Source organism: Phocoena sinus, chromosome 11 (assembly GCF_008692025.1).
Source record: "Phocoena sinus isolate mPhoSin1 chromosome 11, mPhoSin1.pri, whole genome shotgun sequence".
Lineage (NCBI taxonomy): Eukaryota > Metazoa > Chordata > Mammalia > Artiodactyla > Phocoenidae > Phocoena > Phocoena sinus.
This window is the reverse complement of record NC_045773.1, coordinates 71,092,074-71,108,494: the sequence shown is the minus strand read 5'-3', so window position 1 is coordinate 71,108,494 and position 16,421 is coordinate 71,092,074. Positions and strand designations below refer to the sequence as shown.

General features: G+C 53.6%; 1 protein-coding gene across 2 annotated transcripts in view; it reads right to left on the bottom strand.

Annotated features, from left to right (window-relative positions):
* Positions 1-3,816: 3,816 nt before the first annotated feature.
* Positions 3,817-16,421, bottom strand: part of LOC116762495 (uncharacterized protein 114841037) — a 17,249-nt gene continuing 4,644 nt past the window's right edge. The window contains exons 1-2 of one of the 2 annotated variants that reach the window (XM_032649506.1): positions 10,423-10,501; positions 3,817-4,334 (exon numbers count right to left, since the gene is read on the bottom strand). In XM_032649506.1, coding sequence (XP_032505397.1) covers positions 4,005-4,334; positions 10,423-10,431 — 339 coding nt within the window. In that variant the 5' untranslated portion in view covers positions 10,432-10,501 and the 3' untranslated portion in view covers positions 3,817-4,004. Of the gene's footprint in view, positions 4,335-10,422; positions 10,502-16,421 lie in introns of those variants that run through there. The other variant, XM_032649507.1, reaches the window with a different exon arrangement.

Here is a 16,421-nt window from a genome sequence, read left to right as displayed (position 1 = left end):
CTTCCTGCTAGATATTGTCTGGAGGGCACTCTCGGGTCCTAGAGGCTGCCTAAAGTTTCTAGAAGCTGCCCACATTTCCTTGTTACATGGGCTCCTCAACACAGATGCTTATTTTGTCAAGCCAGCGAGGGGAATCTCCCTCTAATCTGCTAAAATGGAATTTTATATGATGGAGCCTAATCAAGGGAGTGACACCCATCAGCTTTGCCATATTCTGTAGAGTAGAAGCAAGTCACAGAGGGAGGGGATTGTACAAAGGCAGGACCAACAGGAGGTGGAGACCATTGGACGTCACCTTAGGGTCTATGACAGTCACACTTCTACGATAACAGAGACACAACACTCCTTTCTTTCTGGAATTATAAGCAGCTGTTTATTGCCAGCCTGCCCTCAGGAATCCAGCAAGTTCCCCGGGTAGAGACTACTGTCTTACTCATTTCTCAAAACCTCCCAGCACCTAGTACCACGGATTCCACATAGTTGTGTGCTGGTTATTCGGTTTGCCCCTCCCCACTCCTTCTCCACCTTTCTGGGTCTGCGCTGAGCCCCAGGAGGCTGACTCCCATGGACTGGATCACCTGGGCTCCCCAGCCCTCTGGCTTCAGTCTGGATTCATCCATTGAGAAGTACTGGAAGGAGACTGGAGGATGGAAAGAGACAGAAGCTGGTGTCTGTTCTCCTCCCTCCCTGCTGGGTCACAGTTTGGGCCCCAGTTGTCTTTGACCTTCAGCTACAGTCCCTGCCAGAACGTCTCCAAGCTCCTGTGACAAAACCCCCTCCCTCTACCCCTCAGGCTTAGGGGTCAGAAGGGCCTCCCTCTGTTGCCACCCTCTGGGCATACCACCAGTCCCTTAACTGTGCCCGCTTCTCTGCGAATAGTCCCCTCATTAAACTCTCCCCAGTTACCTTTTTGAGATAACATTTGACTGACAGGGGCTTGAGCTCAATAAAACATTACTGAATGAATGAATGAATGTATGCATGATAAAATAAAGGATTAAAGAGAGCTAACGTAGGATGGAGCTGTTAGGTGTAAGACACCATGCTAAGCTCGATGAATAAGCTCATGACAGCCCTGTGGGGTGGGTGTTGTTATTTCCACGGGAGACGAGAGAAATTAGAGGCAGAAAAATCACATTCTGAGGTTCACAAACATTTTAAGTGGTGGTACCAAAGTTTTTCCTCCTCCTCATCTTGCTTTTAGCCTACGTTTTTAAATCTCTGGGGAAAGCCTGAACGGAGCTAGAGGACCCTGTAAGCCCCTCAGTCCAGCACCTTCCCCTGTGGCCTCTCTGTCTGAGCAATCCCATCAACAGGGAGCTCACTCCCGTTGGTTGTGGGGCGCCATTCCGGACTCCAGCCCAGGATGGGGATGGAATCCCACGGCTTCCCAACCCCAGAGCTCGGTGGCTTTAGCAGTCCTGCTCTCCATCCTTCCCCCAAAGACATGCAGGATTGGGATCCACAGCGAGGCATCCAGGAAGAGGTGAATACACAAGAGGGGCACAGGGGGGCGGAGCGGACAGCTCATGCGGTGGCCCCGTGAGAGAAGTCTGTGGCCTCCCCTGGCTGCCCTGTCCGCAGGACTCCTTCCCGGGACAGATGCCATACCAGAGTCAGAGGATCCACCGGGCTGAATGATGCCAAGGAGAGGAGGCAGGTGGGGCAGGGGCACAGAGGCAGAAGCCGTGCCCAGAAGGGATGGGAGGGGTGGCAAGCCCCTCCAAGGCTGCCCGTCTGCCCACTAGCCACCTCCACAGAAACACAACAGAGCCCTGAGCACAGGTTCTTGGCCTCCTGGGACTATCCCGCCCAGACCGACCTGGGACCTGGGCCGGCTTCTCTGAAGGTTCCCGGGAAGCGTCCATGGAGGCTGCTCTACCAAAGTGAACCTCAAGGCGGCGACCTTCTCCAGGAGAGAGGAGGAGGCGTCAGCTGGGGGAGTGAAGATGCTGGCCCCGCCCCCGCCCAGCGAGGCTGTCGGGTCTGGGAGGGCAGAGGTGATTCTTGTTCATCTTTGTAACTCAAGGACGCAGCCCGCACTAGGTGTTCACCCAGTGTCTGTTGGATGATTGATAGGAGGTATAACTTTTGGTTGTATGTAGACTGAAAACTTGCATGTTATCTCTGCCTCTTTTCAAAAGCGCCCTGAAATGGCAATACATTTCTAAAAGCTATCAAAAGAAATCCACAGAGACCAAGAAAAAGAAGACAGTAGATGAGAGGTTCTAATAAAATTTTGGACAAGAGAAGGCAGATGGACAAGTGGTGTCCTACCAGAGTGCGCAAAGGTGAAAGCCGAGTGCTGTCCAGGAGCAGGAGGGCGTGGAGGCTGGCACAGACACAAAGTCTATTTCTGCCACAGGGCTCCGCGGGCTCCGCGAGGTGGGCGCAGAAGGCGCCCTGGGGGCTGGGGTGCAGGACAGGTGCGGCGGAAATAGGAGGACGGTGGGAAGCTTGTGTCAGGAGCGACTGGCTTCCCGGATGCCCTCCTCAAGGCAGCGGAACTGACATCTCCGGGCATCTATCTCCTGACCCTGGTGGAAGATTATTCTGGAGTTTTGAACTGGAGAGGCCCTAGCCTCTATGTCCAGCTCAGGAAGAGAGAAGAGCCGCTCTGGAAACCGGGACGTTAAGGGAAAGTCTGCTTATGAAAAGTGAGACCCCCCACCGCCCCCCGCAAGCTCCTTCTCACACTGGTTACTTGAATGACAACCAGGCAGGAGAGACTTGGTACAGATGTCGAATGGCCTGCTTCCAGCCTAGGATCACCAGGCATTGGAGGAAAGCTTCTACCTTGAAAGACAGACTACCTCGAACACACAGAAGAAACTGGATTCTTCGCTGTTAGGTGATATTTAGGAGGCCCTCTCGCCCTTTCTCTCCACTTACCATCTTCCTTTTAAGAAGGGTAACCAGGGAAGCCTGGCCGAGCACTGGCTGCTGGTCTGGGTCCTCAGCATCCTGTCCCTTCACCCCACACCAGCCCCAGCCTCTTGTGCTCTAGAAGGATGCCCCACTGAATACACCACGCTACCTAGAAGGAGATGTGAATCCTAGAAATGAAACCAGTTGGATTCACTCAGTGGTGAATTTAACCACTGGCTCTCTGGAAAAAAAGAAACCCCAGTTTATAGGTGTTTGCTGGTTTCCGTGGTGTAAATACTTTCACCACGGCTGATTTCAAGCTACCAGCAGGAAGTCACTGGTTGAGGAGTTGGGCGATGTCCACAGTCAGCTGTCACAGGCTGGTCTGAGCTGGTGCCAGCAGGCCATCGGATCCAGGCCTGCGTGGCAGTGACCAGAGCTCAGTCAGGCCATGAGTCAAGTGCCCTCTGGCTTCATCCCCCTTCTCCATGAACCATGGCCCATGAGCCTACCTCACCTCAGAGTCAGTTCTGCTGGACCAGAGGTGAGACTTGAGATGGGAAATCCATCCCTCGCCAACAAACTACAAGTCAGAAGAGGCGGTTTTATGTAAAACTAGGGCTGGAGAGGAGGCCCCCTGGAGACCGGGTTCGCTCCCTACAGGACTTCCCCATTCTCCAGTGGCTGCTCCAACCCCCTGTCATGGTCAGTTGATGTATCTCTTTCTTGTTGTTGGATGGCTTGCCAAGCCTGGGCCACGGGGAGGGCGTGGCCAGTATGGACTTTGCTTGGGACTCAGGCTCTGGAGGGGAGTTGGGGTTACTCTTGGGGTGAGGTGATGAGACTCAAGTCTTTCCAAGTCTTCAGGCACCTCTGGACATAACGTTGCTTACGACACCCCTGTGGCCTCAGTCTACCCACCCATGGCCACCCATTCAGATGCCAGGGAAAGGCAGGACAAACTTTAATTGCTGCTGAGAAGTGAGACCTCCTTTGCCATTGTTGACAGTGGGCAGGGCACAGCCGTCCTAGCCCAGGCACTTTCTGCTCCTCCAGGAGGGAGCAGCCCTTCCCCTCTGGGACCCGGGATCATGGGGGTGAGGGTGCAGGGTAGGGGGCTTCTGCCTGGCACAGGTCTACGAGCACCACAAGACCGGGTTGGCAGGAGGCACGTCGAAGCGCTTGCGGGTGTGGTCAGTGTCCCGGCGGTACGGGGAGCCGCAGGTAGGCTTCTGCAAGGTGTAGAAGGGGTTCAGGGTGTTGGAGTACTGGGAGGTGTAGAAATTGAGCCTGAACTTGTCCGGGTTCTGCCCCCTGGGGTCCACCACCACCGGCACATAGGCCATCGCCAGAGTCTGTTCACGGTCCTGCTTCCACGACCGGGACAGGGGACAGCGTGGAGTCTTCACCTTTTTGCCTGATGGCATCTTCGGCCCATGGCTGAGTACTGAGGGTTTCTGTGAGTTCTGGGAGGAAGGAAAGAAGGGGAGAGCTGGAGCATGGACACCGGGACTTTGACCGCGAGGGCCAGAGGCAGGAGGGAGGGGACAGGGGCACTGGTCAGAAGCCCACAGAGCTGCCCTGGAGCTCTGCTGGCCCTGGAGCCAGACACCTCCAGGTAGGGAAAGGCCTTCAAGGTCCACTGACCTGACCCTGCTTCTACAGACCTCAGTTTGCTTCTTAAAGACATAGCCCAGCTCAGAGGCTGGGAACCTGGGAGTTATTCCTCAAACTGCCCCCAGCCCCTGCCCCTTCCCCCTGCATCCAGTCTTTTTTTTTTTTTTTTTTTTTTTTTTGGCTACACCACCAGGCTTGCAGGATCTTAGGTCCCCAACCAGGAATTGAACCAACCACTAGGCCACCAGGGAACTCCTTTCCCACGCATCCAGTCTGTCCATCAATGTCCCCCACATCCTCCTCTCCCTGTCCTCTGCCACCGCTCCATCAGGCATTCATCCCCTCTCCCACAGGGTTACTCCAGCTTTCTACCAAGGCTTCTGCTTCCTCATCTCTTGCCTTTTCAGCCTGCACTTCACACTCACACCGAATTAATCTTTCTATATTAATGGCCAGAACGTATGGCTTGTCCTCAAAGCATCTATTGCTCTCTGCTGCCCAGAAAATAAAAGCCAAGGCCCCCAGCCTGGAAGGCAAGATCTGTAAGGACAGGGCTCCCCCAATCCTGTATTCTAGCCACACGGTCTGCCTGTGACTTCCTGGTCACACCTGGTCCTTCCAGGTGTCACGTCTTAGCTCAGGCTGTCCCCCCAGACTAGTGTGCCCTCACTCCCACCCATCAGGGAAACTCTTTCCTGTTCAGCCCTGAGCCCCTTAAAAAGCAGTGCTCTCTTACCCTTACCCTTGACACAGCAGCCTCTAAAATCCTATTCCTTCTCGTACTCCAGACCAAGGCATTGAGTGAGCACTCGATAACTATAGGTTCAACATAATTGGATTCCAGTAAGGGGTTGCTGGCCTTCCAGCCAGCCAGCCCATTCTATTCCAGAACACCTCTCATTGTTACAGAGTGTGTCTCCTACCCAACAATGCCTGCTCTACTTAACCACTCTTGGTTGATTTGGTATGGAGGTCCACCCTCCTAGGAGGGCCCCATGGCCACCTTTATCACATGGTACTGACGTTTATTGGCTCCTCTGTCCACCACACACCTTGGCCATCCTGTGACCGAATCGTCGTACTTACCTTTGAACTCCCCACACAATCTCCCAGCTACTGGATGCCCTTCAGTAGGGATCTTCATAGCCGTGACGGTGCAACCCAAAGGATGAGACACCTGAGTGTCAGGCGGCTCTGTCCCACTCCCCCAGGCTAGAAATCTCAGGGGAACCCATCTTTTCTCTGCTGAGGCCCCAGGGAACTGGAAGGGAATCCCTAGCTGCAGAGCTACTAGAAGCTGAACCCCTGCCTTCTTACAAAAGAAACCCCCTATACCCAAGCCGTAGTGTACATTCTTTTGCATTTAATTTACAAACTGTTTGCCCAACTCAAACTTGCCCAGGGCTTTTCTCCAAGGCAGTCTCTGCTCCCGTAGTTTCCTACCCAGCAGTATATGTGCCCTCAGCTTTGCACTTCAAAATTCTCCCTATCCTTCCAAGCGAGCAGCCCTCATGACACCTCCTCCAGGAAGCCTCAGATACTGCAGTCTCTGCCCCCATCTCACCCTCCTCTGTGCCGTCAGGCCCTCCTCTTGGGATGTGGTCCTTTGCTGGGCTGGGACTAGGGTGAGGCAAGGGTGTACATTTTAAGGAGGTACTCACACTCAGACTCGTGCAAGGGCATGGTGGGTGTTTCCTTACAATATTTTGTGCCCTAGGTGCCGTGCTTGCCTCATCTTAATCCCAAACTGTGGTCCTTCCGGGCTCTTGCTAATGTCCCAACAGCCTGTAAACTGCTCCCAGCGGTCAGGACCACATCCTATTCACCTGTGTCCCTGGGGCTTAACCCAGTGCTGGCACAGAGATAAGCTGGAGAGACGGATGGGTGCACGAGCCATCAGCAGTCTTCCCAGACTCGTCCAGGCTCAGCCTTGGGACGCAGGATTACAAGCAGAGGGGCAAGCACCGGAAATGAGGTATGACAGTGATAATCAACGATCGTTTTTCACCACCATTTATGAGCACTGCGCCAAACTCTTTAAGTGAATCCTCACATTAACCCTTTAAGGAAGGTATATTTTTAGCCCCATTTGTAATTGAGAAAACTGAAATAAGGAGGTTATTCCCATGTTTAGGGTCACGTGGCTGGTAAGGAGCCAGGCTGCAATGGGAACCCAGACCTGGCTGACCCCAGGGACCACACCCTGTTCTCCACAGCGTGTACTGCCATATCCACAGCACTGTGGGGCAGGGCCTGCCAATTCATTTCTGTCCTCATTCTGTCACCTTGCTGAGCCCTTGCCAGGGGTGCTGGGCGGCAGGCGAGCAGTCAAGGCGGCCCCTCCCCAGCCCTCAGGCTCACTGGTGAGAGAGGGCAGCCCAGTGCCTCAGTTTGGCAGGGACACTCTGGGGTTTTGAATGCTGGATTTTTGTTCTGGGTCTGTGGACCCTGCACAGACAGGATGACACACCACGAATGTGAGGTTTATTCTATGAATTATCTCTTAGTGCAGCTGAGGATGTGACAGAAGTTGCTCCATCCTTTCATGCAAAACTATTCCTGAGCTCCTCTTGTAAACCAGGCTCTGGGTGTGGAAGTAACAAAGACACTACACATATGAACACAAATATGAAACCCTGGGCAGCAGGGTTCCTAGGTCTCGGCACCATTGACACTTTGGGCTGGATAAATCTTTGCTGTGGGGCTGTCCTTCAATGAAGGATGTTTAGCATCAGCTCTGGCCTCTTCCCACTAGATGCCAGTAGCCCCCCCTCCCAATTGTGACAGCCAAGAATGTCTCTCCCATTGCCAGTGCCTCCTGAGGGCAGTGAGAATCACTGCTATAGAGTCCATGACAATTTCTTTATCCTCAGTGTTGAGGCTGACAGCCTGGCCCTGCAGAATTTTCCTTACCTGGGTCACAGAAGTGGCTTGGGTTTTTTCCGTGTTAAGCATGATTCTGGGGACTTCCCTGGTGGCGCAGTGGTTAAGAATTTGCCTGCCAATGCAGGGGACATGGGTTCGAGCCCTGATCCAGGAAGATCCCACATGCCATGGAGCAACTAAGCCCCTGCGCCACAACTACTGAGCCTGCATGCTTCAACTACTGAAGCCCGCGCGCCTAGAGCCCATGCTCCGAAACAAGAGAAGCCACCGCAATGAGAACACCGTGCACTGGAACAAAGAGTAGCTCCCGCTCGCCACAACTAGAGAAAGCCCGCACGCAGCAACAAGGACCCAACACAGCGCCCCCCCCCCCCAGCAACAGTCCCTGCTCCCCAGCAGTCTTGGCCACCTGGACCCTGCACCTGAGGCTCGGGAGCTGGTGTGAGAGGTGACAGAGGCATGTGCTTTCAGAAGAGTTGGTCTGGGGGGGATCTTCCTACAGGGGGAAGGGCAACGCTCTTTGCTAACAGGATTGAGAATCTACCAAGTGCTAACCACTGAGCTCTGCAAAAACCCAGAAGAGCCATTTTGAGATGTTGCTCCCATATTTCCAATGCAGAAACTGAGGCTCAGAGGAATCTAAACTTTGCCTAAGTTCACACAGTTAGTGAGTGGCGTGTAAGAACCTTGAAGAAGTCGCACGACTCGTGACCAGTTAGTGCAGGAACCGGGATTTGAACCTTCCCCTCCCTCTCTATCCCAGGCCAGGCCCTGGGTCTCCCGTCAGTTATGCCCCAGCTGCTGCTGCTGCCCCTACACTTGGGGCCCTGGTTAGGGGGACCCAGGACCCCCAGGACATCCAGGGACTAGACCCACACAGAAACCGGGGCAGAGGGACAGCCCCGGGGAAGGGGAGAGGGAGGAGGAAGAGAGAAAGGAGGAGGAGGGGGAGTGGAAGAGGAGGTGGATGGAGGGGGAGGAGGGGGGGAGGGGGGGAGGGGGGAAGGAGGGGAGGCGGGGAGAGGAGGAGGCCCAGGCAGTCCCAGCCTTGCCCTGCGCCTTCCGGGGGCCCAGCCAGGCTCCAGGTGACTAAGCTCAGAGGGCTGAGAACACCCCATCCGGCCAGCCCAGGAGGGAGGGTGGGGCCCGACTGCATATTTTCCAGGTTAACATCTGTTTAACCGTCTCCTCCCCTCTCAGGAGGTCCTCCCTGTCAAATGCACAGCGTGTGTGTGTGTGTGTGTGTGTGTGTGTGTGTGTGTGTGTGTGTGTGTGTGTGTGTGACTTAGAGAAGTGGTTCAAAACTGGGTGTATTCCCGCCTCCCAGGGGACATTTGGCAATGCCGGGAGACATTTTTCGTGGTCACTACTGGGGGGTGCTACTGGTGTCTAGAGGCCAGGACATTGCTAAACATCCCACACTGCACAGGTCAGCACACAGCCACACATCCCCACCCCCGCCCCCACAAAGAATGATCGGCTCACAAGGTCAGTAGTGAGTGCCAAGGTTGAGAAAACGGGTTTAGAGGTTGAAGGAAGATCCCCATCTCCCCTATCTGCTTCCTGCAGCCTTAAGCCTCCCATTCCTCCTGTTCTATGGGGGATGGGGGGTGGGGCAATGAAGCTTAAAGGGTAAGGAGAGGGTCCCACCAGCCCCTTCCCTCCCTTCTGAATCACACTACCCTGTTTCAATTGGGTTTTGAGTTAGAGCCAAAAGAAGGAATCTGACCTCCTCCCTCTATGACTTCCACCAAGGCCTTCTAGATATACAGTGTATATGTTTTCCCCTTATACCAGGATGTAGAATGGGGAAGAGAGAGACTCAAGGGTGCCACTTTCTGAGTAGGGCAAGAAGACCTCATTGTGATATGTCTGTCCGCCCAATTACTTCAGGCCCCCTGCCCATCTGCTGGCCTAGCCCATGCCTGACACTCCACCATTAGCACCTCGCTTTTTCAGGGAAGGCCTGTGCCCTGTGAAAGTGCAAACAGCATTGGGTGAGGCAGCTGGTGAAGGCTCCCAGGGCACCTGGTACTGGAAATGTGCCTGGCCTTTGAAGTTTGAAGGCTGAGCTCAGGACCGGACTCTGCCCTTACAGGTCAGGCATCCTTGGGCAAGTCGCTGAACCTCTTTGAGTTTTACTTGCCTCATCTGCAAAATGGGGCTAATAAGGCTATCTACTGCACCAGTTTGTGGTGGTGGTGGGGGGGGGGGGTGATGAGTCTCGGGAGCTGTAAAAGCAAATGGTAATTATCATCAGCCTCGTCCAGCTCCTACACCCCTCGACACACTCCCCTGAACCTTTATGAGCACATATTTGCCCGTGGTGGGGACAAGGGGGACTTTGAAGGGAGTCAATGGGAAGGCCTAGCGGGGGCCTCAGCTCCCTCGGGAGGCCGCGTAGCAGGCCGGCCTGGAATTTAAATTCCAGCTCCACCACCCACTGGGTACCTGCTCTTCCGCAAATTTTTTTTTTTTTTTTTTTGGCCACACCACACAGAGTGCAGGATCTTGGTTCCCCGACCAGGGATCGAACCCGTGCCCACTGCAGTGGAAGCGCGGAGTCTTAACCACTAGACCACCAGGGAATTCCCCCTGTGCCTGTTTTCCCATCTATGAAGTGGGAATAACAAGAGAATCTATCTCATAGGGTTACCATGAGTTAATGAGATATTCTCGGCAAGGTACCTAGACCTCTTCAGCACTCAGTCAACGTTTGCCAGCATTATTACTTGTCACAAGTTTGCCTAGGAGATGGGGCCGTGCAAACTAACAGTCCAGGAAGCCTCTCGGGGAAGTGAAGGGGCAGGAACCAGAGGAACTGATGGTAGCCCACTCCTGCCTGCCTCCCCCTCCTCCCGGGAGACAGTGACAGCTCCACAGTCGGGGAACAAGAGTCAGGCAGTGTCACTGGCACCTAAGCCTTTTGTAAGAGGCCTTCAGCTCCCAGCCTCACAGGTGGGCCTGGCTGGGGCCTTCATGCTCCTTTCTGCCAATCAAACTTCTTGTGACCTTGGGCTGCCCTAATCCAACACTGTGATGTCATCCTACCTGGGACATCCTTGACCAGGGCCTTCCTTGGTGAAGAGATGGAATTTCTGGTGGCCAGGGGCTCCAGAGGTTTTCAGGGACTCTTGAGAGGGTACTGGGATGCCAAGTTAGGGAGAATTGTATGGGGCTGGGGGCATTGTGACCCCTCTTTGACAACACAATTCCTTCTATCTTCCTAAGGAGATACAGGGGCAGGGCTGAGGGCTGCAGTTTCAAGGTCTGGATGGGTCTTACAACCTTGATACTGACTCACTCTGCACTTCCTTCTTCCCACAATTCCCAGGACCTTTGAGCTGTGGGTAGTGGGGTGAGTGGAGAGAGGAGGAAAGCATCCTAGTTATTCAGGTGCCTCCAGCAGTCCTAATATTCCTCCAGGCACCCTCATGTTTCTCATGATTTCACAAGAAATCACTGACGGGGAATAAATGTACCCAGCCAACTCTCCATTCCCTTTCTTCCTCTCTTTCTATCTGCCTTCTAAAGTACAGAGATGGGGCTTCCCTGGTGGCGCAGTGGTTGGGAGTCCGCCTGCCAATGCAGGGGACACGGGTTTGTGCCCCGGTCCGGGAAGATCCCACATGCCACGGAGTGGCTGGGCCCGTGAGCCATGGCTGCTGAGCCTGCGCGTCCGGAGCCTGTGTTCCACAACGGGAGAGGCCACAACAGTGAGAGGCCCGTGTACCGCAAAAAAAAAAAAAAAAAAAGTACAGAGATGAAGGATGGGTGGATGAATGGATGGATGGATGATGGATGGACACATGAACCCATGGATGGACAGACAAAGGAGTGGGAGAGTAGATGGGCAGGTGGATGGATGTGGGCAGGTGGATAGATGGTGGATGGGCAGACCCTGCTGATTCGAGCCCTGGTCACCTTCTTAGTCTCATCTCTTGTTATCTTTTCCCTCACTCTATGCAGTAGCTACTTTCTTAAACATGCCCTGGGACTTCCCTGGTGGTCCAGTGGGTAAGAGTCTGTGCTCCCAATGCAGGGGGCCCAGGTTCAATCCCTAGTGGGGGAACTAGATCCCGCATGCATGCCGCAACTGAGAGTTCACCTGCCGCAACCAGAAGATCCTGCATGGCAACTGAAGATCCCGCATGCCGCAACGAAGATTGCACGTGCCACAACTAAGACCTGGTGCAGCCTAAATAAATGTATATATACATATTTTTTTTAAATGCCCTGCTCTCTCCCCTCTAAGCCTTTGTATTCAATATTTGCTGTTCCCTTTCCTGGACCACTTCAAACGGGGTTAGGAGATGAAGGGATGGATGGATAGGTGAGTAGACAGGTGGCTGGGTGGGGGTGGCCATGGCTGAGTGGATGGGCAGATGGTCAATGAGTGGATCGATGGTGGGTTGCTGTGGTATAGAGGATGGGATTGCAGGCCCAGGAGCCAGACTTTCTGAGCTTGAATCCTGGCTCTACCATTTCATCAGTTGTGTGACATTGGGCAAGTAATTGACCTCTCTGTACTTCTGTTTGCTCATCTGTAAAATGGTTGGGCTAAAGGTCCCTAACTGATAGAGTTGGGCAGAACACTTAGGACAGTACCTGGCACAGAATGAGCGCTCCATAACTATTAGTTTTTGTTATGTTTGGGTGGGTAATTTCTTTGAGGGGTAGGTGGCTGAATGGGCTGTCCTCTCCCCATCTTCAAAACCTGACCCCTCCCCACACACACCTCCTTAGGGTCCCGTCTCCCCAACACCAGACTTGGTGGGCGCCTTCCAGGAATGTGTCAGAAATGCAGGAGTGCCCTGGGCTTCTCCCTGGGTCAGTAGGGGAGGAAAGGTGGAGGCCCAGGGTGGCAGAGGTCAAGCAAGCTGGCGACTTCCTGCCCTCAGCCCACTGGCTCGGGCTGGGCCCAGGGCTTGTTTCCTTCCTGAAACTGTGTCAGCACTGACTGTCAGGCACGGGGTAGACTTTGGGACCCACAGGCAGATTGGGGGTTGAGGTGGGGATGACTTGTGCGCTCTGCTCAGATTGTGAGAGCCGAGGTAATGACCATCAGGTGTGAGCCCTGATGGTAATGACCCCTAATTTCTGAGGACGCTGGGAGAGGCCAGGAGCGGAGGCAGGCAGGGAGGAAGGGGAGGAAGAGCAGCCCTGCCAGAGCCTCTGTTCGGGGATCTCCAAGGCTCTGGGCAGATGATATCTTGCTTGGGAGAGGGTGGGAACGAGGGGACGGGAGCTTGGAGCAGGGCCTGCTGCGTGGTAGATGCTGTGGTATATTGTTATTATCATTTCTAAGCCGCAGACAGCACTGAATCAGTCCTGTCTCCTGGAAGCCCACCCTTTCTGACTTCTCTGCCACACTCCCAGCGTGAGCTCATTTTATTCCTCATCAAAATTCCTGGAAGGTGGGCTTCCCTGCTGGCGCAGTGGTTGAGAGTCCGCCTGCCGATGCAGGGAACATGGGTTCGTGTCCCGGTCCGGGAAGATCCCACGTGCCGCGGAGCAGCTGGGCCTTTGAGCCATGGCCACTGAGCCTGCGCGTCCGGAGCCTGTGCTCCGCAACAGGAGAGGCCACAACGGTGAGAGGCCCGCGTACCGCAAAAAAAAAAAAAAAAAAAAATTCCTGGAAGGTGAGGACAGTGATCTGTACCCCACAGCGCTCAGTGGGTGTTTGGGAAGGATGGGGAGAGCTAGTGAGACTCAGGGCTGACTTGCGGAGCCCAGGAAGGTCCAGAGACCACCCCCACCCCTTGCCACACACACACCTCTGCTGTTGAGGTGCAGGCACGTGGCTTTCAGGGTCCTGCTACTGCCTCGCAGGCTACTTAGAGGTGGCCTGCTTATTTAAACATCCTCTCTACTCCTCCTTACCTGCTGTGTGATTTGGACAAATTACTTAACCTCTCTGATCCTTACTTGCGTTTCCCTTGTTGGACTTCAAGTACAGGTGGCTGAATTATTCCTACAGCTCACTTCATGGTGCATTATCACCACTGGTCCATGAAGTCCTCCTCTCTTGTTGTATTAATTTTCCCTCTTTATCCCCAGTCTCCAGCCATGCTCTCCACCCACCCCCACCAGAGGCAACCATTCAAATGTGCTTAATGAGTATCTTCTTGTTCATATGTGTTTGCAAAATATATATTGTTTTGTGTGCAAGTAGTGTTCATTTACGTAAGTGGTTTTGTGTGTTTTAGATCTCATTCTGTTGTTTACTTTGATCGCTACATTCTGTTTTTTTAAGATCCATCTGTGTTGCTATCTAGTTACTTGCTTCCAAATGCTGTGGATCCCTTCTCCACCCAGGTGTCTCCAGTTCCCCATCCCCACAAACAGCACTGCGATGACATCACATCCATGTCCCTTTATGGACCAGGGTGAAGGTTTCTTTGGGGCCTACTCCTAAGACAGAATTGACTGGTCATAGAGTATGAGTAGATGTCATTTGAAATCTTTTCTCCATCCATAAAATGGGTGTATTGCCCCTTCCTTGCAGGGCTGACTTGATGGTAGTGGCTTAATGCACGTAATCCACTCGGCCCCTGTGTCTGACACAGAAAAGATGCTCAGTGAATGGCAGTTGCAGCTGCTGATCCTTCCAGGTCTCAGGGACACACACACACACACACACACACACACACACACACACACACACACACACACACGCTGGACCCAGGAGCGGTCGCATGGAAACGCACCCAGGGCTCAAAGTCCCCGTTCAAGTGTTGGTCCCCAGAACAAGTGAGAAGTGTTGCAGGGCTGTGCTGATTCCTAGAGGGTAGGGACTGATCTTGAAGGCTAGACCTCCCACACCAGAGCACAGGACTGGTGCAGAGGAGACAGCCATGCCCAGGAAATGCTTCCTGTATCCCAGTGCTCACCTCACTTTCCTCAGAGACCCCCTATACAGGAGGGCCAGACAGCCTCATATGCTGTTCTGCCTCTGCTCTGCAAGCCAATGAGCACTTTAACGAGATGAGAAACTACACCTGAGTATTGGAGCCTGCCATCCCATTTTACAGATGGAGAGACTGAGGCTCAGGAAGCTTCCATGGTCTCATGGGAGGTTAGGGGCCGAAGAGCCACTAGACTCCACATCTCCACACACCACCACCACCCCCATCCAGTGTTCTTTTAAAAAAGAAAATGTATTCCGTGCTAAATTGTGTTCTTTATTATTTGTAGAATTTTAAGTTAAAACAAATGATCTACCAACAGAGCACATTACTGAAAAGTAAAAATCCCACATGTTAATCCTGGCATTCCCCCTGAGCCATCTCCACAGTCTTGTTTCCTGCTAACCCCTGGCCATTCACAAATACACTTTATCTACCTGTAGTCACAATCTACATGAAATTTTGTTTTCTGCTTTTGTACTTAACAATCTTTTTTTTAAACATAGACACATGATTTCAGATGGTGGGATGTGTTTTACAGTGGGATGTTTCGGTCTGGCCTTCGAGGTAACCTTGTAGACACCTGCCCCACCCTGTCTCCTGGGCCCTGGTGTAATTTTCCTTCTTGAGGTTCTTTGTAGAATTGGTACCGCTCTTGTGCAGACTCTCAGGGCCTCTGTTCTGTCTTTGCTATTCTCTGTTTAGCATCTCCATGCCCAAAGTCAGGGTAGGGAACCGGGGCAGGAGCACGTAGGTACTAAGTCATCGCCACGAGTCAAGACTCTCTGTTGGGTATCTTAACCCTTTATCTCGTTGAACCTCATAAAAACCTGCATTAATAGCCCCTGTTTTACAGATGAACAAACTGAGGCTCAGAGAGGGAGGTGGTAACTCAGCCAAGGTCACACCCTTGCTAAACTGCACAGTCAGGATTCAAACCTATTCCCCAGCAAGGGTCTTTCCCACTATGCCATGGTCCCATCCACAGAGCCTGCGGTTACAAAGGGAAATGAGTCTCTCCCCAGCACCCCCTAACACACCATCCCCTACCCAGGGCTGGACCTTGGATCCTCACACTCTCAGGCACCAGGTAATGACCCTGACCCCCTTCTCAGGATGTAGGATTCCACACCAGCCAGACTTTCTCTCAGCCTGATCACATCTCCTGGCACCTGCCCAGCCCAGAGGAAGGCCGAGGTTGGGGGGATTGAAGCCCACCCTGCCCTGCAGGCTGAAGGGGACAGTTTCAGGAGCTGGTCTGGTAGAAGGTGTCTCCAGCCTGGAACACGGGGCTGGACGAGGTGAGCTGCAGCTCAGTGGCATGTGGGAGTTGGCATGACGGGAGTTTTGACTTTTGCCCCTGCAGAGCTAGCCGCAGAGAACTGGGTCGGGGAATGAGGTGACTCTCAGGGTCTCTCAGCCTGCCTTCGCCCCACTCAGAGTGCACTCCCCCAGCCAGGAGTGTTTGGCTTTGTTGGAGGAGAGACCACAGCTCTAACAAAGGCCTGGCTGGGTCTCTGGGGAGACTGCGCCTGCCAGGCCCTCCCTTATCCCACCCCACTTTCCAGAGCCGGCCAGCAAAGTTGGCTCTTGGAGGCGACTAAGTCATTGCTGAGCCGAGATCTAATCACAGCATGGGGCTTTTGGCTGTTTCTTTTCCTGGGGGAGCAGGTGTGAGGTGTTGTCATGAGATGGAGCGGGGCTACAATGGTCTGGGGGGCTGAGCTGGACAGAGAATCAGGCCCCACGCCTGCTCCAGAGAACTCAGCCTCCAAAGCTGCCCACCCCTCACGCACCAACATGGGAGTGGAATCTGGGTGAAATGGGTGGTGTAAGGGCAGGGAGAGCCCTGCTGTCCAGGCTCAGCAGCCGCAAACCCTTCTGGCGTTCGTGGGTCACTCTCGTTCCCCCCTTTCCTCCAACCCCAACCAAAACTAACCCCAAAAGCAAGGGGACCAGAAGGAGGAGAAATGAACAAACACTTGAGGAGTGGCCCCTGGGTGCCAGGCCCTGTGTTGGCACTTCACATCCTTTATCTTACTTCATCTTCTTAACAACCCTCAGATGGGGGTACTGTTATTACTCCCATGTTACAGATGAGGAAACGGGCTCAGAGTTCTTGTTGTCGTTTTTTCTACTTCC